Here is a 22,199-nt window from a genome sequence, read left to right on the forward strand (position 1 = left end):
ATTTGGAGGATGAAAGAGTCTTTCATTTTGAAAGAAACTGATGCAAATAAAGTTAATTCTGGTATATATTCTGATGCCTCGAGGTAATCATCATATCCCACAAATCAATGAAAAGTCTGTAAAATAAAGAGTAATCAAAGGAAGTTCAGAGTTCCACTTGCAATACTGTTACCACGGTAATAATCCTTTAAAAACATCAAGTGCTCAGACTAAAGGTAAACATATAATTGGTGTTCTATCAGACATCATTTGTTAACTACGCTAAATATCATGCATTGCCTTTATGAATTTTCTGTATTCATTAAATTTTGAAATGAAGGCTTGATTTATTTGGTTAGATTTTTGTATATATCTATTCAGTAATGACTCCAGGTACAGTATTTTGAGCTGTGTCATGGTATTCAATAAACCTGTCTGACTACTGATTTAGCATCCAATATTGGATGAACGGACATTTCCTCTATATATTGGAAGGGGAAAAATATCCCTTGTCATTAGTTCCCATCACTGACTCTGTTCCCTAGGTATTGACTCCAAAATTCTCTAGCAACTGTTTGCAATTGACCCAGTTAAGCTTCTGATTTCATATTCATGCCTTCACCGTCATAATGTTAACTTATCTCATCTGCTGCTGAAATCCTCATGCTTGCATGAGTACCTCTTGACCTTTCTAGTCCTACACATTGTTCCACTTTCTGCAGATTCTGTTACCTGTATCTGTGACGAGAGGCCTAGCTGAGGATGATAAGGACCCAAGTGCTGGAGTATCATAAAGACAAGATTTTGAGAATGAGAAGAGAACGGGGTTCTTGACTAGATGCTAGACACAAACCTGATGCGACTAGATGAGAATCCAAATGACTCAGAAATCCTGAACACATTCACAGATTGAACCAAAGTTGAGCTAATGAATAAGCACCAAGCCTGAGTTCAGGTGCTAATTAAATAGCCACATCTTGGCGCTAAAACATGGCTGCCAATTAACTAGGCACACCAGAATCTTTAAGGTGACCATGCCAGCTATCCATAATCCGGAGAATTGGAGCGTTTAACCCCCAGAGGCTGGCGTGGTCGGGTGGGTATGGCAACAGTGTCCTAATTCACGCTGAATCCTACTTACCCATCACTCTCTGCTTATTGCTGGTTTTTGCTTAAGCGATACCAATAACTTCAAAATTCTCATGATTTTTTTTAGATCTCATCTGACCTACCTCTGTAATTTCTTTCATCCCTACAAACCTCTGAGATCTCAATACTCCTCCAATTCTGGGTTCCACATCGTTTATGCTGTCAGCTGCCACAAGCCTAGAGCCTGGAATTTCTTCCCTGATCCTCTTTAACATTTCCCCAGAGCAATCACGAGGAAATCTGCAGATGCTGGAAATTCAAACAACACACAGAAAATGCTGGTGGAACACAGTAGGCCAGGCAGCATCTATAAGGAGAAACACTGTCGACGGTTCAGGCCGAGACCCTTCGTCAGGACTAACTGAAAGGAGAGATAATAAGAGATTTAAAAGTAGTGGGGGGGAGGAGAAATGCAAAATGATAGGAGAAGACCGGAGGGGGTGGGATGAAGCTAAGAGCTGGAAAGGTGATTGGCGAAAGTGATACAGAGCTGGAGAAGGGAAAGGATCATGGGACGGGAGGCCTAGGGAGAAAGAAGTGGGGGGGGGGGGCACCAGAGGGAGATGGAAAACAGACAGAGTGATGGGCAGAGAGAGAGAAAAAAAAACAAACAACTAAATATGTCAGGGATGGGGTAAGAAGGGGAGGAGGGGCATTAAAAGAATTTAGAGAAGTCAATTTTCATGCCATCAGGTTGGAGGCTACCCAGCCGGTATATAAGGTGTTGTTCCTCCAACCTGAGTGTGGCTTCATCTTGACAGTAGAGGAGGCCATGGATAGACATATCAGAATGGGAATGGGACATGGAGTTAAAATCTGTGGCTATTTTTCTCTCTCTCTGCTCATCACTCTGCCTGTTCTCCATCTCCCTCTGGGGCTCTCCCCACTTTCTTTCTCCCTAGGCCTCCCGTCCCATGATCCTTTCCCTTCTCCAGCTCTGTATCCCTTTCGCTAATCACCTTTCTAGCTCTTAGCTTCATCCCACCCACTCCAGTCTTCTCCTATCATTTTGCATTTCCCCCTCCCCCCACTACTTTCAAATCTCTTAGAATCTTTCCTTTCAGTTAGTCCTGACGAAGGGTCTCAGCCCGAAACGTTGACAGTGCTTCTCCTTATAGATGCTGCCTGGCCTGCTGTGTTCCACCAGCATTTTGTGTGTGTTGTTAATATTTCCACCCCCCCCTTTTAGAACATTGCTGTTTTATCACGGTTTTGATCATCTGTCCTGGTATCTCCTTATGTGATGAATCATCAATCGTGACAGATAACTCTCTGGTAAGTACACAGGGATTTTCCTACTTCAAAGGCTCTATGTCAATGGAAGATGTAACCATTATCTGCACGATGCACATACAAGATAAACCTCTTTTTCAGTTGCTTTCTGAGCTATACACATGGTAAATATATAGACCTGCAAAATTATTGGGCAGGTAAAGACCAGCCTTTTCATTAAGCTTACTGCACATGCTATGCTAATCAGACTTCTTTGTTACTGACAGAACATGAGTATTTTATCTGTCCAAATGTCAACCGAAAAGCATGAAGGGAAGATTAGCTTGGTACTCAGATTGATTGTGGATGCTGTTTGATTAGTACTGAAGGACTATCACATTATGTTGAATAAGCTGTGAAGCACAAGCAGATCACATACAGAGTCCTCAGAACACCACAGACAGGGCCAAGAAACTGGAGATGGAGTCTGTTGCTATTGACTGAACTGTCTAGATTACACAGACTGGGACAGTTAAGAAAGAGATGAGGAAATATTTCTTCTGAGTGAATTATTTTTTTGGAACTTCCTATTTTAGTGAACACTGAGTTGAAGAGAACATCCAATCCTGAAATTTACTTCTTCTTTTATGGGATATGACTACCATTATAATTTCATTACTTTCCTTCTGCTCCTTGAGAGATATGGGGGAGAGTAGCTTTCTTAACTTACTGCATTCCACGGATCTTTGGACACCAGGGAAGAGAGAGAAAGTAGTATTAAGGTGAAAAAAACATCTGTGCTACTGCTCCTTATATTCTTGATCTTTTTTTTAATATGATTTAGAACAATGTTTTAATAACTTTGTTTGAGCACAAAATGAATGCTGATTGTTGCAATTCTATTGGCAGGTTAAATAAAAGCAGTTTAAGTGTTTGAGGCCTGTATAATTCTAAATATGGAGGTTAAAAAAAAACGTGTCCAGATAAGGAATATTTAGAAGATTGAATGATTGATTCCAGTAGAATATCAAAATCGGTGTTCTGACATGGAGGTTCTTCCAGAGCTTTCGGAAGCATTGTGAAGGAAAGCTATTGATGTCCCTACCTGTACACTCGTGCTGCAGCCCTTTGCCGTAGTAGCCTTTCTCGCAGATGCATTCATACTGGCCTGTGTTTGTGCCGCACTTACAGCTTGCCATCATATCACAGCAGTCCTGCCCCAACTCACAGAGGAATGAACAACGTGATCGTGACTCCTGGATGTAGTTCCCAGATGGGAGATCTGCAGGGAAGAAATCACACTATTTCTGCAACTAAAAATAGCTGAAATCTTTTGTTAAAGTGATTTTCCATCTCAGTTTTAATGACTGGGATGTCTGAAATCCTGCTGTCTGTGAATCACTTCTGAAGTGCAGTTGCAGTTGTAATGTGAGGAACATAGCAGCTGTTTTGTGTGCAGCCTGGTGATTTTCAGGAATATTGGATGTGAGTCATTTGTGGGCCCAGGATACAAGGCCTCTGCTTTTTGCCTCACTGTTAAATCCACATGAAAGGATAGGCATGGCCTCAATATTTCATCGGACCAATGACACTATTGATGGAGCAGTACCACCTCACTACTGCACTAAGCATTGTACAGTACATCCGTCTTGGAATAGGACTTGAAACCATAACCTGATTCAGAGCTGGCAGACAGTGATGGCTACTCAATTGTCTTATTCAGAATAGGTCTCATGTTAGCTTAAGCTGCAGGTAACACACACAAAATGCTGGTGGAACACAGCAGGCAAGGCAGCATCTGTAAGGAGAAGCACTGTCGACGTTTCAGGCCGAGACCCTTCATCAGGACTAACTGAAAGGAGAGATAATAAGAGATTTGAAAGTAGTGGGGGAGGGGGAAATGCGAAATGATAGGAGAAGACTGGAGTGGGTGGGATGAAGCTAAGAGCTGGAAAGGTGATTGGCGAAAGTGATACAGAGCTGGAGAAGGGAAAGGATCATGGGATGGGAGGCCTCAGGGGAAAGAAAGGGGAGGGGGGAGCACCAGAGGGAGATGGAGAACAGGCAGAGTGATGCATCATCAATAACTCTCTCTGAGACGTAAAGGCGAGATATCGGCTTTTATTGACTGGAAGAAGGAACAAGCAGTGAGTGACCACCATACTACATCCTGGAGACTGAGAGGCCGGGCTCAGGCCTTGATCACTTTTATACAGGGGTCTGTGGGAGGAGCCACAGGAGCAGTCAGCAGGGGGTGTGTCCAGACAGGTATATGTAGTTCACCACACAGAGAGAGAGGGAAAAAAAACTAAATATGCCAGGGATGGGGTAAGAAGGGGAGGAGGGGCATTAACGGAAATTAGAGAAGTCAATGTTCATGCCATCAGGTAGGAGGCTACCCAGCCATGGTGTTGTTTCTCCAACCTGAGTTTGGATTCATTTTGACAGTAGAGGAGGCCATGGATAGATATATCAGAATGGGAATGGGACATGGAATTAAAATGTGTGGCCACTGGGAGATCCTGCTTTCTCTGGCGGACCGAGCATAGGTATTCAGCGAAATGGTCTCCCAGTCTGCGTCGGGTCTCACCAATACCCCTCCTCCCCTTCTTACCCCATCCCTGACTTATTTAGTTTTTTTTTCTCTCTCTCTGCCCATCACTCTGCCTGTTCTCCATCTCCCTCTGGTGCTTCCCCCCCCCTTTCTTTCTGCTGAGGTCTCCCGTCCCATGATCCTTTCCCTTCTCCAGCTCTGTATCACTTTTGCCAATCAACTTTCCAGCTTTTAGCTTTATTCCACCCCCTCCGGTCTTCTCCTATCATTTCGCATTTCCCCCTCCCCCCACTACTTTCAAATCTCTTAGTATCTCTCCTTTCAGTTAGTCCTGATGAAGAGTCTCGGCCCGAAACGTCGACAATGCTTCTCCTTATAGATGCTGCCTGGCCTGCTGTGTTCCACCAGCATTTTCTGTGTGTTGTTTGAATTTCCAGCATCTGCAGATTTCCTCGTGTTAAGCTGCAGGTGCTGGTTTAGACAGAATTTGGGCTGGATGTAATTCTGCCAGATTTGCATTCTTTTTGCTTTAAACTGGAAAAGACAAACATGGGGAGCAAAGGTTGTGTTAATCGAATGAGTTTTTTCTCCTAGACCAAGGATTCCTAGCCTGGGATCCACAGACACCTGTTAACGGTAGATGTCCATGGCATAAAAAAAATTGGAACCCCCTGTCTTAGACGCTCAACTAAGAACTTGCATTTACTCCTGTGCAAGCAACTGGCATCATCATTACAATGGCAAATAACACACAGATAGCATTACTAAGCCATTAAAATATCCCAATCCCATTTCATGGAAGTTCTATAAAGCAGAAGTTGAAGCCGTGTCACTTGAGAAGGGATCAGGACCGCGGACAGAAAGGTTGATCAAAGAGTAGTCTTTCAGGAGCTTTTTAAAGGAGGGGAGAGGGGTTGAGATGTTTCTGGATGGAACTCCTGAATATGGGGCATTGGCAGGGCTGTTAATATTGCCACAGAGGCATTTGAGCTGATTAAGATCCAACAATAAGAAACACACAAAAATATTTAAAAAGAGAAGAATATTTTTTAAAAATCAGCATGTTGCTCAATCAGAATGCCATGTTAGACAGCAAGCACAAGGGTAATGGTGAACTGGACTTGCGGTGAGTTTGTACAAAAGCGTCTAATTTATAGAGAGAGAACCACGGGAGACTGGTCAGGAACGTGTTACAATGGCTGAGTCTGGAACAAGCTGCAATAGGGGTTTCAGTGGCAAATAAACTGACAGACAGAGTGGCTGAAGGTCTTAATGGTCAAATGCTTAAGGGATAGGTAAGCTATTGAGAGGTATCAAATTGTGGCAGTGGCTGTGAATTTAGATTAGGGACTGTATTTTATGTGAGAGATTAAGTATGTGGGGGGGGGACTGGGGTAGTGGGTGGGGTAGGAAGGGCAGCAATCTCCCCAGAAAGCAAGCAAAGCTGACTTTTGATGGAGGCTGAACTCACTGAGGACAAGAGCAGACTTTGTTTCAAACCTGTGAAAGGAAAACACGGGAGAAATCCTGTTGAGAAAATGCTTGTAGCACTTGTGTGGGTCAGAGAGAAAGTGAATTTTAAAAAAATAGGAAAGGAACTGGGCCAAAGGAAGGAAGTCAGATTAGAAAGGGTCAGGGAGAAGTATAGTACATTAAAATGTGAGCTGATGTTATAAGTAATACCTTTAGCCATCTTGGCAAGGCATGTGGTGGAATACATATGCTTTCACTTACTTAATCCAATGGGCTGGAGACATTAAAAGTGTTACCAAGTTAAGGATCGTACATGAGAAAACTCAGATGGGATTTGTGCTGCTGATAGTTTTAAAAACTGATAGTTGACACAAAAGCATAATTAATTCTCATTTTTGTCAGTGCATTACATACTGAATGTCTACTATGTAGAGAAATTGCATTCTACTACACTTTCCAAGAACGATGCATGTGTCAAAGGGATTTGCAGCCCGCAGGATGCTTCCAAAGTGTAGTCACTGTTACACTGTAAGGAATGCAGTGGCCTATTAGCATACAGCAAACTTCCACAAGAAGCACTTCGTCAGATACTATACCCCTGTAAAATGATTCGAGGGGTAAACTTTGTTACTGGAACATGAGGAAGTTCCCCCATTTATCTTCAGATCGCACTATGGAATCTTTAATGAAGGAGTAGGTGTGGCATTGATTTAATGCTATATGTGAGAGGCATCTACACCAACTGTGCTACACTGACTCAGTGCTAACATGTTTGGAGTGGGATGTGCCCAGTACGTTCTGATCAAGGGTCACAGAGCTACCCAGAGAAATTAGTAGAAATAATCAAACTTGCACTTTACTTGGGTGTTTTAATGCCGTTTCTTTACACAATGTATTGCATTGCAAATAAAAATGTTTTTGTGCACTGGTAAGCTGATTGATGATTGACTGACTTATCCGTTTGGAGGAGCTGCTCAATCAGTTTGGAGAAGTCATGGCTCTCAATGTTATCATATGTGGGACATTTATTTGAATAAACTTAGAAGATAAGTTTGCATTGTTTAATGTAGCTTATTCTTATCCCTATACTGGTACAACAGGAGGCCACTCTGCCCATCAGATCCATGTTGGCATCTTGAGAGTAATCACTACCCTCCCCTTATATTCTTTGTATTTCTGGAGCTCATTCTCTTCTGCATGTCCATCCATTAATCTGGATGAACAAGAGATGTTACACTTTGTGAGGTCAAATGTAAGAGAAAGTATACAGTAAATGGCATGAACCTTAGGAGCATTAATGCACAGAAGGATTGGGGTGTAAGTCCATGAACTCCCTGAAAGTGGCAACACAAGTTGATAAGGTGGTAAAGAGGGCAAACAGTATATTTGTCTCTAATGATTGGGGCATTATGTACAAAAGTTAGCAAGTCATGCTGCAACTGTATAGATTACTTTATTTAGGTTACCTATAGCTTTATATGTTGTACTGGTTACCGTTTTACAGAAAGATATGGAGACTATTGAGAGAATGCGAAAGATGTTCCCCAGGATGTTGTCTGGATTTGAGAGTTAGCTATCAGGAGAAGTTGGACAAAGTTGCATTGCTTTTTTTCTGGAGCTTCAGAGTTTGAAAGGTAAACTGATAAAAGTATATAAAATTATGAAGACTTGGATAGGGTAGTTAGATAGGATAGGGGCAGCATGGAAGTATAGTGATTAACACGATATTTCATAGACTAGCGACCTGGGTTCAATTCCCGTCTCTGCTTGTAAGGAGTTGGTACATCTTCCCTGTGATTGTACGGGTTTCCTCCCACAGCCCAAAGACTTACCGGCTGGTAGATTAATTGGCCATTGTAAGTTGTCCTGTGATTGCTTGGCGGTGTGGCTTAATAGGCTGGAATGGCCTATTCTGCACAGTATCTCAATTTAGAAAAATCTTTATCCTTGGATGGAAATGTCAAATACTAGATGCCATAGCTTTACGGGGAAAGGAGGAAGCTTTTGTGAGGCAAGCTTGTTACACAGAAGGTGGTAGGTACCTGACAGGTGCTGCCAAAGGAGGTACTGGAAACAGGTATGATAAGGATATTTAAGAGGCAACAGACAGGCACATGAACAGACAGCGAATGGAGGGATGTAGACCACCTGCAGGCAGATGGAATTGGTTTAATGTGGCATTAAAGCTGACTAGGACTTTGTGGGCTATATGTATTAGCTCCTTTTTATTTTCTTCCCTCTTAAAACAAAACCAAGGAGCAGTCAAATGATCTACATGCATGCCTTTGAGATGTGGGTGAAAATCAGAACCAGAGGAACTTCAGATGGTCGAAGGGAGAATGTGCAAACTCCACTCAGACAGTACCTGAGGTGAGAATCGAACCGATGACACTTGTCAGGCAGCAAGATAAACTGCTACACCATTTGCCTTACAGCAATTGGACATTATATCGCTATATGTGTTTAATTATCAACTCATAAAATCACTGGCAGGAAATATAAAAACAAACTGAGCAATTTGCTCCTGTATGTGAAATAATTTATTGACTGTAAACAATGAGGGAGATTTGCCTTTGGTTTCTAACTCCACATTACAAGATTTTATTGCTTTGTGGTTGGATACTCCTCTTATGTACTCAGTCCTGGGATGTTATAGGAGCCAAACATGCTACCAAACTATGCACCTGGGCTGACAAAGTGGAAGTGTTTGTAGAGCAAATAAAGAAGACACAATGAGAAAACAGAACTTAGTAGAAAATCATAAACACAAGAGATTCTGCAGATGTTGGAAATCCAGAGTGACACACTGGAGGAACTCAGCAGGCCAGGCAGTACCTATGGAAATGAATAAACAGTTGACGTTTTGGGCCAAGACCCTTCATCATTCAGGTCAGACTTGAATTCAGGGAGGATGAGGTGGACAAAAGTGATGGGCTTAAAGGGAAACAAGATAAGTAGATAGCAGGAAAAGAACCAAAGGATCTGGTGTGGGAAGAGATGAAGTAAGGTAGAAGAAAGCTCTGGTGGAGAAGTAAATCATTCAGACCAAGTGTTTCTAGTTTCTGGTGGAGACAGAGACTATTCAGACTGATTGTTTCTATACTGGGTCTGGCAGTGAGGTTAGTACAGACAATTACCTTCATGGAGAGCCCTGCGAGCCAGAGCTTCAAACTCGGCAAAGCTGTGCAGGATGTAGCAGTGTTCCTCCTTGGGGTGTGACGCCATGTCGTGCAACTCGCGGATGTTACCCTGCCAGATTCCCAACGTGAAGATCTCCACCCCCAGATCCCGCAAGGCTGCTGCGATTGGTCTCGGATCTCCGCCGTTGGAGTATCCGTCTGTGATAAGAAAGACCACTTTGGTGGAGTTCGCCCGGGAATACCGCAGGATTTGCTGGGAGGAAGAGCAGAAAAATAATGTAAAACTAGGAACGTTTTACAGCCTTGAGCCATAGAGATATACAGCACAGAGATAGGCCCTACAGTCCATTGAGTTTGTCATCAACCATCCATTTACACTAATCCGAAATTACTCCTTCCCTTTTAACTCTCTTTACATTCACATAAACAGCTCCCAGATTTTACTACTCACCTACACTTTACCTACTGGCCATTACACCACTGGCATTTAGGACAGCAATGAAGGTCCTCCATCTCTGGCAGTGTTCAGGGCTTCCTTCATCATGTCAATAGCTTACTCTTGGTTTTCGGTACTGTCAATCATTCAAGACCCAGGTGGAGACTCAGGAATACCATGGCACACAGATTTAGGATTCTTCCTTGCTGTTTCCATTACAAAGTTTTTGACCAGTCAGGGTTGTTAGCCCTGAGCTGAACCCCTGAACCTGGAGGACCAATGGACCATTCTTTGTCTTCCCTCTACCCTTTGACCTCTTTGGCATGGATAACACTACCAAGAGCCAAGAGCCAAAGCCAACGTGGCTCTCTGGGTCACTGAAGCACACAAGCCTCTGAACCCTATGACAAGGTTGTGGTCCACTTGGAGGACTCACCTCCACACTAGGACTAATTCACAGCGGCCATTTAGCCTACTGACCTGCAGGTCTGAGGGAGGAAACTGGAGCACCCACAGGAACCCTATGTAGGCACAGGATAATGTGCATTTCTCACATGGGCTATACCTAAGGTCAGGTTTGAGCCTGGGTCTCTGGTTCTGTGAGGAAACAGCTCTACTGGATGATTAGCTGTGCTACCCAATATGTAGTGTTAAACATCTAGAGCAAATAGAAGTTAGATGTCAGTAAAGTAACATCAACCAATATGGAAAAGGAATGTAAAATTTTATATCCAGAGAGGTGGTGCTCAGGGAAACAGGTTAAGCTAATGTTATGACATAAATGAAGTTTATGAGTAATTCTGAGCAACACACCTAAGGAAAAAGATGTGACGACTTACTTGAAATATTCTTGGCTTCTGAAGGACAATGATGAGAGATTACACAAGGTGTGGTTGTATTCCCTACAGGTTAGAAATTTGATTGAATTTTTAAGATAAATTATCAGTAGTAGACAGAGGGAGAGCGTTCCTGTTGGCTGGAGATTCTGGGGTAAATATCATTACACTAGAGTAGAGCCATATCTTTCAGGGGTGAAGTTATGAGACACTCATACACACCAAGCAAGGAAAAAAATTGTAATTCACTTCCACAAACAACAATCATGGCTGGTCTCTGGTTGATTCCAGGTGTTGTGATCATGTTTAGTTTGATGGGGATAGAAGGGTTCAGGGTTGAGGGCTCCTGAAACTGGTGGAGTATAGAAGAAGAAGCACTGACCCTCATGAATGTGGGATGTAGTGCTGGAGAAGGCTGCTGAGAAAGGTTGCAGTGAGTATGAGTGTGACAAGGTTGTTAAGTGACCACCAGTATCATTTAAGTCTGGCAGCAGGGGAAGAAAGCCTTTGCAAGTGAGGTTGAGGAATGAAGATAAGACAGCTACGAACCAGGCCAAGCTTGCTTTGACAGGTGCTGCAGAAATTCCTCTTCATCTCATTTCTAAAGGCTGTTCTTTGTTCTGAAGTTGTGGTCCTGAGATCCTAGACTCTCCTAATAAAGGAAACATCTTCTCTACATCCAATCTATTCAGGCCTTTCAGTACTCAGTAGCTTCAGAAGGTTTCAATGAGATCATCCTTCCCTCCCCGTCTTTCTGAACTCCTTTGAGTACCCACCCCCCGAGACTCAAATGCTCTTCATACTTCCTTCGCCCCACTAAGTCCGTCCACTACACCCAAGTCCATTCTTGAACCATCAAGAATCCATTTACTGTACATTATTTATAAACGTTTGTATTTTTAATTCTCCTCATATTCTTATCAATTACCACCCCCCCACCCCAAGCCAACATTCTAGCACTCACCTAACATGGGAGTTAATTTACTCAGACCAATTAATCTATTCTACATCCTCATGTTGCGACAGGAAACTGGAGCACCTAAAGAAAAGCCCTGGAGACATAGGCGATCATGTTCAAGGTGAGGATTGAAGTTGGGTTACTGAAGCTGAGAGAGCAGCTCTATTGACCGCATTCTTTGGGACATTCCAAGAGGCTATGAGTGCAGTGCGTGGATGGAATTGTGTACTTCAGTGCTCCTATTGGTTAATACGAGAGGAGATTAACGGATCCTAATGTTTTTAAGCCACTTTATTGGCAATTGTTTTTCTCTTACACTCCTCTAAGTTGAAGCTTATGGGTTCGTGTCACACAGCAGAGACCTGAGCTCAAACCCCAGGCTGATTTCCATTGAACCTTGATGGAGTCTCGCCCTGCCGAAGGTTCTGTCTTTTGGATGAGATGTTGAACTAAGATAATATTTCCATACTCAAGTAGATAGGAAAGGTCCCAAGACACAAGCGTGCCAGCCAATATTGATCCCATAAGCAAATATCACAAAAACATCTGTCTGATATCTATATTATTTGTGGGAATTTGCTATACAGTAATTGGCTGGCACATTTTCCACATTACAACCATGATGACACTTCAGAAATACTTAATTGGGTGTAAAATGCTTTGGGGTGTGCTAAATTAATGAAAGATTTCCATCCCGAGAAATTCATTCCCCTGATAGCACCGAACAGGCCATTCCAAAACTGCTCATCGCAGTCCAAAATTCAGCTCTGTGGAATTTCTAGCCAATAAATGTAAACCTTCCTTTCTTTCTTCTTTCATTTCTTTAATGGCAGATTTTTTCCATTATACTTCAGTGCTGTGTGTCAGACATGGATATAAGCAGCATTGGGGTCCCACATATTGGCTCCCTTCCTGTTTACCCCGTATACCTTGGACTTTAGATACACCACTGAGTCATGTCATCTGCAGAAATTCTCTGATGACTTAGCAATAATTGGGTGTACAAAGGGAGGAGAGGAGGATGAATACAGGATCTTGATGGAGGACTTTGTCAAATGGTGCAAGTTGAATCACCTGGAGCTCAACCTCCGTAAGACAAGGGAGATGATGATAGACTTTAGAAAGGCGAAGCCTGCACTGCTCCCTGTTACTATTGATGGTGAGGATGTGGGTGTGGTGAGGACCTACAAGTACCTGAGGGTACACCTGGATGACAGACTTGGGTGGCACCAACACAGAGGCTGTGTACATGAAGGGCCAGAGTGGCCTCTACTTCCTGAGGAGACTGCAGGCCTCTCCTTCACATTTTCTACCAGTCTGTTGTCATCAGTACAATCTTCTATGTGGTGGTGTGCTGGGGCAATGGCATCAACACGGGTGATGCCAACAGGCTCAATAAACTGATTAGAAAGACCGGCTCTGTTATAGGAGTCAAACTGGAAACACAGGAGGCTATGGTAGAACAAAGGACTCCACAGAAAATCCTATCAATTCTGGACAATATTTCTCACCATTTGCATGCCACCTTGGCCGAACAGAGAAACATTTTTAGTAATAGACTAAGACAAGAACGCTGCTCCAAAGAGTGCTATATGAGGTCATTCTTACCCTTGGCCATTAGGCTCTATAATGAGTCAACCCGTAGCCAGGGAAGTAATAACCCCCTTCTGTTAGACTGTTTGAGGTAACTTATTTTTTATTCTTTCTTACTTCTCTTCTAATATTTGTATATCTGTGCACTTGTAATGCTACAGTGACACTGTCATTTCCTCTGGGATCAATAAAATACCTATCTATCTATCCTTGTGTTTATTCCTGGAGGAACTGTAATTTTGGAATTTGATTGTTTCTTTGCAGCCACGATTGCTGTCAGTCACTAAAGAACTTGATGGCATTTCTTACTCCTCCAAGAGGACCACAACCTTGTGGTAGGGTTTGGAGACTTGCATTCTGTAGTGCCCCAGAGAGCTATGTTGGCTGAAGTCAGGCTTTCTGCTTTGGCTCTTGGTAGGGTCACCCGTGCCAAACAGATCAAAGGGAAGAGGCCAGTCTAACAGTGGTCCACTGGTCCTCTAGGTTTGTGGTTCAGCTCAAGGTTAATAACCCTGACTGGTAAAACAAACTGTTAAGGAAACAGCAACGAAGAATCCTTCTACATCTAAGTGCAGCAGTATTCCCGAGTCTCTGCCTGGAACTTGCATGACTGACAATAGGTGAAACGAGCTGCTGACCTGATGAAGGAAGCCCTGAGCACCGTTAGAGATGGAGGACCTTCACTGCGGCCCTAAACACCAGTTCTGGCATTATGGATGGGGGTGGGGGAGAGAGGAGAGAGAGAGAGAGACAGAGAGAGAATTTGTTACAGTGTTTCTTGATCAGTCATTGGGTTTGCTGTCACTGTGATTGACACAATTGACCCTTTGACTGTAAACAAGACCACATTTTCTAAATACTGCTTTCTGAACCAACAGTCCTAAATGTTTTTGGAATGATATAGAACAGGAGGGTAGTGTTTGGTATGCTGTGAAGATTAATGGCTAACAATAAATCAGAATGATTTAATGACAAAACTTTACTCTACTAAATCATTCAGAATGCATGTCAACCAGTGCTCTATAGGAGGGCACAGTAAACTATGCACATGTCACTGGTAATTGATGTTACACAAGAAGCCAGGCAATTTTAAGTTGATGGTGATGGGATTTTGTGATTTATTTATTTCACAATGGAGAAGAAGACCATCTGTGCACTTGTGGCTGTGAAAGGTTCTCCAATTAGTTCCTCTCTTCAAAGCCTGGCAAAATTTTTCTCCTCTTAAATGTTTACTCAGCACCCCCCCCTACCTTTTGAAAATTGCCGTTGAATCTGTTTCCATCTCTTTTTTTAAGCAGTGCATTCCAGAACAGAATAGTTCACTAGATGAAGAAAATGTTCCTGATTTCCCTCCATTTCCTTTGACAGTTATCTTACATCTAGAGTTAGCTGTCCATGTACCCCTGGGAACAGTTTCTTTTTGTACTTCAACAAAAAGGGTACTGTTAATGTAAAGAGTGCTCAGCCTGTTTCGATCTTGAAGAAAGCTTTGCATTGATACAGCCCCTTTCACATCACTTTCGGCTATTTTACAATCTGTGAAGAGCAGTCTCTACGTACTGTAATGTGGGAAAAAATGTGTAACAATCAGGGGAAAGAAGGGACTGTGAACTACAGTCACCATCAGTTCTTTGTGATCTTGACAGGACTGAAAGGATTCACAGAATATCTTCTGGGGTAGATCGGCTTAATACTGGAAATTTGGCTGGAGATGTTGAATCAAGCCTTTTTTGGGTAAAAAGTATTGATGATAGCTTTGCAGGGGTTGAGTCAGAAACTCATACTCTTGGGGAGTGGAGAAAAATGTAGGGAAGGAGAAATAATAAAATTGAGAACAAAAACGATAGAAACTGACCTGGATTCAAGACAGAATTGTGGACTTTGTTTGAGCTGAATTTGTACGTGTTTGAGGTTTTCAATTCTTTTCTCTCAGAGTCTCTATGTTCCAGACAATCCCACAGGAATACACGGCCTACAAATTTCTATCTGAGTGTGTCCCCGTAAGGGGCTAGTATAACATTATGACTAACAAGTGTTGTCAGGCATTGAAGAAGAAAAACTTGTGATTTTACTGCAGCCTTCACCGACCCATAATTTCTGATTGAAAGGAATATTTGTGAAATCTTGTAAATAAGCAGGTGGGCAATTATTGGACAGCAAAATCTCACACAATTGAATGTGGCAATGGCCAAATGATTGGTTGATACCAACGCTGATTATCTTCACATAACTTCCATTCCACTCTGTTAAGGAAGAAATTATGTGTGAATTATTTGGATCAGTCCATCCTACTACTGTTCAATTTATGGTTTGGATGGCGAATGTGCAGATTGTGACACACCAGGCGTTGGATTTCCCATGTTTTCCTATGCCATAAAAGGAGGCAAATTTGGGTCATCAAGTCCTGGTTGGCTCATGCTCAGAGTTATCTGAACCATTACATACTCCAACTATTTCCCTGTTATTTATTCACTTTCATTTGCCCTCTTCTACATCCAATTATTTAAATTAGGGGTAATTTTCAACAGTCAACTAACCTTGCTGCAGTCCTTTTGGATGTGGAAGGGAAATAGATCCTACCAAGGGAAACGTCCATGGCCACAGTGAGAACCTGCGAACTCCACATGGACAGCACCAAAGTTCAGGGTTAAACCTGAGCTGCAAGGCAACCTACTGTGTCCCTGTGGCGACCCTCTCCTGTGCCTCTGTGGTGACCCTTCCCCATGCCCCCTCCACCAATTGGCTTTAGTCAAGAAAGATTGATTTCTGAAGCTTTACCCTCAGAAGGTACACTACATGATATATGGTGTGACCTGTTGCCATGTTGGAATTGTATGCTTCATAACTGATAATTCCTCTTCTGAAATTATAATAGAGAACCTGGCATGCAAAATAGGGAGAAATGGGCTAAATGAGATGAGTTTACCTTGACTGAGCAAATAGGAAGAAAGATAGGAGAGATCTCAAAGACTACGATCACTAACCAATGAAGATCTTCATTATATGGATGTCCATTAGAGAACAGTAAGGTAAACAAGAACATGGAGTAGAAAACTACAAATACAGAAAATCTGCAACAAAATATTGCTTGAAGTGCTGAAGAAAAATCTAATGATACGCTAACCTGAAAAAAAGAAAAGGTCTGAATTTAGGGAATAACAACAATAATTTGGAATTGGATGAAGCCTCATTAATATATGAATGATAAGGCTTATGCAAATGAGAATGATTGAAACCCTGTCCCTCCCTCACTGATGTGTAAGACCCAAGGTATCTCGGCTCCAGTGATTCTGACTTCTTCGTTATCCCCAGGTTTATTAACTCTGATCTCACTGTCTGTTGGCTTCAGCTGCCAAAGCCTTAAAGTCTGGATATCCTCCCCACACACCTTTTTTTCTCTTTTCACTGATCTATCTTTAAGGTGCTCTCTGAATACTAACCATTTAACAAAGCTTTTGTTCTCCAGTTCTAATACTGCCCTACAGACCTCAAATATTTCTTATGTAATGCTCCAGTCAATTCCATTGAGAGGTTTTGTAAAGATATTATAGATACGTTGGAACATAGAAAACCTACAGCACAATACAGGCCCTTTGGCCCACAAAGCTGTGCTGAACATGTCCTTACCTTAGAAATTGCATAGGGTTAACCATAGCCCTCTATTTTTCCAAGCTCCATGCACCTATTCAGGAATCTCTTAAACGACCCTATCATATCTGCCTCCACCACCATCGCCGGCAGCCCATTCCATGCACTCACCACTCTCTGCATAAAAATCTTACCCCTGACATCTCCTCCGTACCTATTTCCGAGCACCTTAAAACTGTGCCCTCTCATGCCTGCTATTTCAGTCCTGGGAAAAAGCCTCCAACCATCCACACAATCAATGCCTTCCATCATCTATCAGGTCACCTCTCATCCTCCGTCGCTCCAGGGAGAAAAGGTCGAGTTCACTCAACCTATTCTCATAAGACATGCTCCCCAATCCAGGCAACATCCTTGTAAATCTCTGCTGCACTTTTTCTATGGTTTCCACATCCTTCCTGTAGTGAAGTGACCAGAAATGAGCACAGTACTCCAAGTGGAGTCTGACCAGGGTCCTATATAGCTGCAACATTACCTCTTTGCTCCTAAACTCAACCCCACGATTGATGAAGACCAATGCACCATATGCTTTCAAAACCACAGAGTCAACCTGCACAGCAGCTTTGAGTGTCCTATGGACTTGGACCCCAAGATCCCTCTGATCTTCCACATTGCCAAGAGTCTTATCATTAATCCTATATTCTGCCATCATATTTGACCTACCAAAATGAACCACCTCACACTTATCTGGGTTGTACTCCATCTACTACTCCTCAGCCAAGTTTTGCATCCTATCAATGTCCCACTGTCATCTCTGACAGCCCTCCACACTATCCACAACACCCACAACCTTTGTGTCATCTGCAAATTTACCAGCCCATCCCTCCACTTCCTCATCCAGATCATTTATAAAATCACGAAGAGTAGGGGTCCCAGATCAGATCCCTGAAGCACACCTCTGGTCACAGACCTCCATGCAGAACGTAACCCATCTACAACCACTCTTTGCCTTCTGTGAGCAAGCCAGTTCTGGATCCACAAAGCAATATCCCTTGGATCCCATATGTCCTTACTTTCTCAAAAAGCCTTGCAAGGGGTACCTTATCAAATGCCTTTCTGAAATCCATATACACTACATCTACTGCTCTACCTTTATCGATGTGTTTAGTCACATCCTCAAAAAATTCAGTCAGGCTCATAAGGCACGACCTGCCCTTTACAAAGCCATGCTGACTACTCCTAATCATGTTATACTTCTCCAAATGTTCATAAATCCTGCCTCTCAGGATCTTCTCCAACAACTTACCAACCACTGAACTAAGACTCACTGGTCTATAATTTCCTGGGCTATCTCTACTCATTTCTTGAATAAGTTAACAACATCCGCAACCTCTCCTGTCCTCATTGATGATGCAAGGGTCTTCACCAGAGGCTGAACAATCTCCTCCCTCACCTCCCACAGTATCCTGGGGTACATCTTGTCTGGTCCTGCTGACTTATCCAACTTGATGCTTTCCAAAATCTCCAGCACATCCTCGTCCTTAATATCTACATGCTCAAGCTTTTCAGCCCGCTGTAAGTCATCCCTACAATCGCCAAGATTCTTTTCCATGTTGAATACTAAAGCAAAGTATTCTTTAAGTACCTCTGCAATCTCCTTCGGTTCCAAACACACTTTTCCTCTGTCACACTTGATTGGTCCTATTCTCTCACATCTTATCCTCTTGCTTTTCACATACTTGTAGAATGCCTTAGGGTCCACCAAGGCCTTCTCATGGCTCCTTCTAGCTTTTCTAATTTCATTCTTAAGCTCCTTCCTGCTAGCCTTATAATCTTCTAGATCTCTATCATACCTAGTTTTTTGAAACTTTCATAAGTTCTTCTTTTCTTCTTGACCAGATTTACAACAGCCTTTGTACACCACCATTCCTGTACCTTACCATCTTTTCCTTGTCTCATTGTAATGTACCTATGCAGAACTCCATGCAAATATCCCCGGAATATTTGCCACATTTCTTCAGTACATTTCCCTGAGAATATCTGTTTCCAATTTATGCTTCAAGTTCCTGCCTTATACCCTCATATTTCACCTTGCTCCAATTAAATACTTTCCTAAATTGTCTGTTCCTATCCCTCTCCAATGCTATGGTAGAGGAGATAGAATTGTGATCACTATCTCAAAAATGCTCTCCCACTGAGAGATCTGACACCTAACCAGGTCCATTTCCCAATATCAGATCAAGTACAGAATCTCCTCTTGTAGGCTTATCTACATATTGTGTCAAGAAACCTTCCTGAACACACCTAACTCCACCCCAAATAAACTGATATTTGGGAAATTAAAATCCCCCACCACAATAACCCTGATATTGTTACACATTTCCAGAATCTGTCTCCCTATCTGCTCCTCAATGTCCCTGTTACTATTGGGTGGTCTATAAAAAACACCCAGTAGAGTTATTGATCACTCTCTGTTCCTAACTTCCACCCACATAGACTCCATAGATAATCCCTCCATGACTTTCTCCTTTTCTGCAGCTGTGACACTCTCTCTGATCAACAGTGCCATGCCCCCACCTCTTTTGCCTCCCTCCCTGTCCTTTCTGAAACATCTAAAGCCTAGTACTCGAAGTAATCATTCCTGTCCCTGAGCCATCCAAGTCTCTGTAATGGCCACAACATCATCGTTCCAAGTACTGCTCCACGTTCTAAGCTCATCTGCTTTGTTCATAATACTCCTTGCATTAAAATAGACACATCTCAAACCATCGATCTGAGCATGTCCCTTCTCTCTCACCTGCCTATCCTTCCTCTTACACTGTCTCCAAGATTTCTCTATTTGTGAGCTAACCGCCTCTTCCTCCATCTCTTCAGTTCAGTTCCCACCCCTCAGCAATTCTAGCTTAAACTTTCCTCAATAGTCTTTGAAAACCTCCCCGCCAGGATATTGGTCCTCCTGGGATTCAAGTGCAACCCATCCTTTTCGTACAGGACACACCACCCCAAAAGAGGTCCCAATGATCCAGAAATCTGAATCCCTGTCCTCTGCTCCAATCTTTCAGCCACACATTGATCCTCCACCTCATTCTATTCCTACACTCACTGTCACATTTTAATAGAAGTTAATAGAAAATAATTTCTATTATGTTAATAGAAATTGATTTACTGTAGTTTACACTGGTGAAATCTACTAAGTCGTTTGGCCAATGGATCTGAATGTGGCAAAGTGTAAAATAATTAATGTGAGACCAAGGAGTTACAGTGGCAGTAGAAAGTTTATGAACCCTGTAGAACGTTCTCTATTTCTGCATAAATATGACCTAAAATGTGATCAGATCGTCATGCAAGTCCTAAAACTAGATAAAGAGAACCCAATTAAATAAATAACACAATGATATTATATTTGTTCATTTATTTATTTAGAAAAATGGTTCAATATTAAATACATTTGTTGGAAGAAGTATGTGAGATTTTGCTTTCAGTAACTGGTATGACCCCCTTGTACAGCAATAACTTCAACCAAGCATTTCTGGTAACTGTTGATAACCGTCAACCACTTCAGCTTGGAGGAATTGTAGGCTGTTCATCCTTACAAAACTGCTTCAGCTCTGGGATGTTGGTGGGCTTCCTTGCATGAATTGCTTGCTTCAGGTCCTCCATGATATTTCTATAGGATTAAGATCAGGACTTTGACTTGGCCATTCCAAAGCATAAATTTTTGTCTTTTTAAACTATTCTGTTGTTGATTGAATCATGTCTTTCAGATCATTGTTGCATTATCCAACTTCTATTAAGCTTCAGGTGATGGACTGCTACTTGATATTCTCCTGTAAAATGTTTTGATACAATTGTTCCCTCAACGATTGCAAGCTCTCCAGGCCCTGAGGCAGCAAAGCAGCCCCAAACCATGATGCTCCTTCCCCCATGCTTCACAGTTGGGATGAGGTTTTGGTGTTGGTGTGCAGTGCCCTTTCTCCTCCAAACATAACAATGTTCATTTCTGCCAAAAAGTCAACTTTTGTCTCATCTGGCCACAGAACATTGTCCCAGAAGCATTGTAGAACATCCAGGTGATCTTTTGCAAATTTGAAACGTGCAACAATGGTTTTTTTTAGTAGAGCAGTGGTTTCCTCTGTGGTGTGCAACCTTTGAACACCATTCTTGTTCAGTGTTTTTCTTATAGTAGACACATGTTCTAGAGGTCTCTGCAAATCTTTTGCTGTTACCCTTGGGTTCTTTTTCACCTCATTGCACACATGGGCCTCTTGGTGTGATCTTTGCAGGACACCCACTCCCAGGGAGAGTAGCAACAGTACTGAGTTTCCTCCATTTGTAGACAACTTTTCTTACTGTGGACTGATGAACACTCAGGTCTTTAGAAATAATTTTGTAGCCTTTTCCAGCTTCATACATCTCTACAATTCTTCTTCTAGGGTCCTCTGAAAGTTCTTTTGATTGAGGCATGGAGCACATAAACAGATCTTTCTTGAGAAGAGCAGGCTTTTTTGTAACCTGACCTTCTGTGTATTTTTTATAGGGCAGGGCACCTCTACAACCCACACCTCCACAACCTACACCTTCAATCTCATCTCATTAATTGGAACACCTAACTCCAAATAAATTTTGTAGAAGATATTACCCCAAAAGTTCACATACTTTTTACAACAAATACATGTAATATTAGATCATTTTTCTCAATAAATAAATGAACAAATATAATGTTTTTGTGTTATTTATTTAATTGGGCTCTCTTTATCTAGTTTTAGGACTTAAGTGAAGAACTGATCACTTTTTAGGTCATATTTATGCAGAAATAGAGAAAATTCTACAGGGTTCATGAAGTTTCTAGCACCACTGTAAAACACAAGAAAGTATTTTAATCTAAATAAAAATCATGCAGTGCTTCAATCACTAAAGAAAGCTAGGTTATACTGGGTAAGTGTATCAGCTTATTGTTTGCATTAAGTGAAAAGAATTCACAAAAGGATAAATTGGTTCATTTACAGATTTCCTATCATAAGAAGGTACATCCTTACTCTATATCAGAGTTTTGTCCAATTTATCTTGAAGAAGCAATGACCAAATGTGGAATATACAGAATGTAATGTTCTGACAAGGACAGAAGGACTAAAGTGTTAGGAGTTGGAGTAGACCTCATGGTCCACATGATCTGCAATTCAAGTATTGTAGGTCCACCAGCTTATCTCTACTTTCCTCCCTATCTCAACATTCAGATATCTGTGGATCTCATTCTGGTGTAGACTCATTAATCGAGCTTCTACAG

At 42.1% G+C, this 22,199-nt stretch overlaps 1 protein-coding gene and 1 long non-coding RNA gene across 2 annotated transcripts in view; one reads left to right on the forward strand and one right to left on the reverse strand.

Moving 5' to 3' along the window:
* svep1 (sushi, von Willebrand factor type A, EGF and pentraxin domain containing 1) overlaps positions 1-22,199 on the reverse strand; it is a 259,210-nt gene that overhangs the window by 224,625 nt on the left and 12,386 nt on the right. Inside the window, exons 2-3 of the mRNA XM_059974816.1 lie at positions 9,505-9,760; positions 3,446-3,622 (exon numbers count right to left, since the gene is read on the reverse strand). Coding sequence (XP_059830799.1) covers positions 3,446-3,622; positions 9,505-9,760 — 433 coding nt within the window. The remainder of the gene's footprint in view (positions 1-3,445; positions 3,623-9,504; positions 9,761-22,199) is intronic.
* LOC132396839 (uncharacterized) overlaps positions 1-22,199 on the forward strand; it is a 75,212-nt gene that overhangs the window by 11,334 nt on the left and 41,679 nt on the right. The window lies entirely within an intron of this gene.

The sequence above is a fragment of the Hypanus sabinus genome, chromosome 7 (assembly GCF_030144855.1).
Source record: "Hypanus sabinus isolate sHypSab1 chromosome 7, sHypSab1.hap1, whole genome shotgun sequence".
Classification (NCBI taxonomy): domain Eukaryota; kingdom Metazoa; phylum Chordata; class Chondrichthyes; order Myliobatiformes; family Dasyatidae; genus Hypanus; species Hypanus sabinus.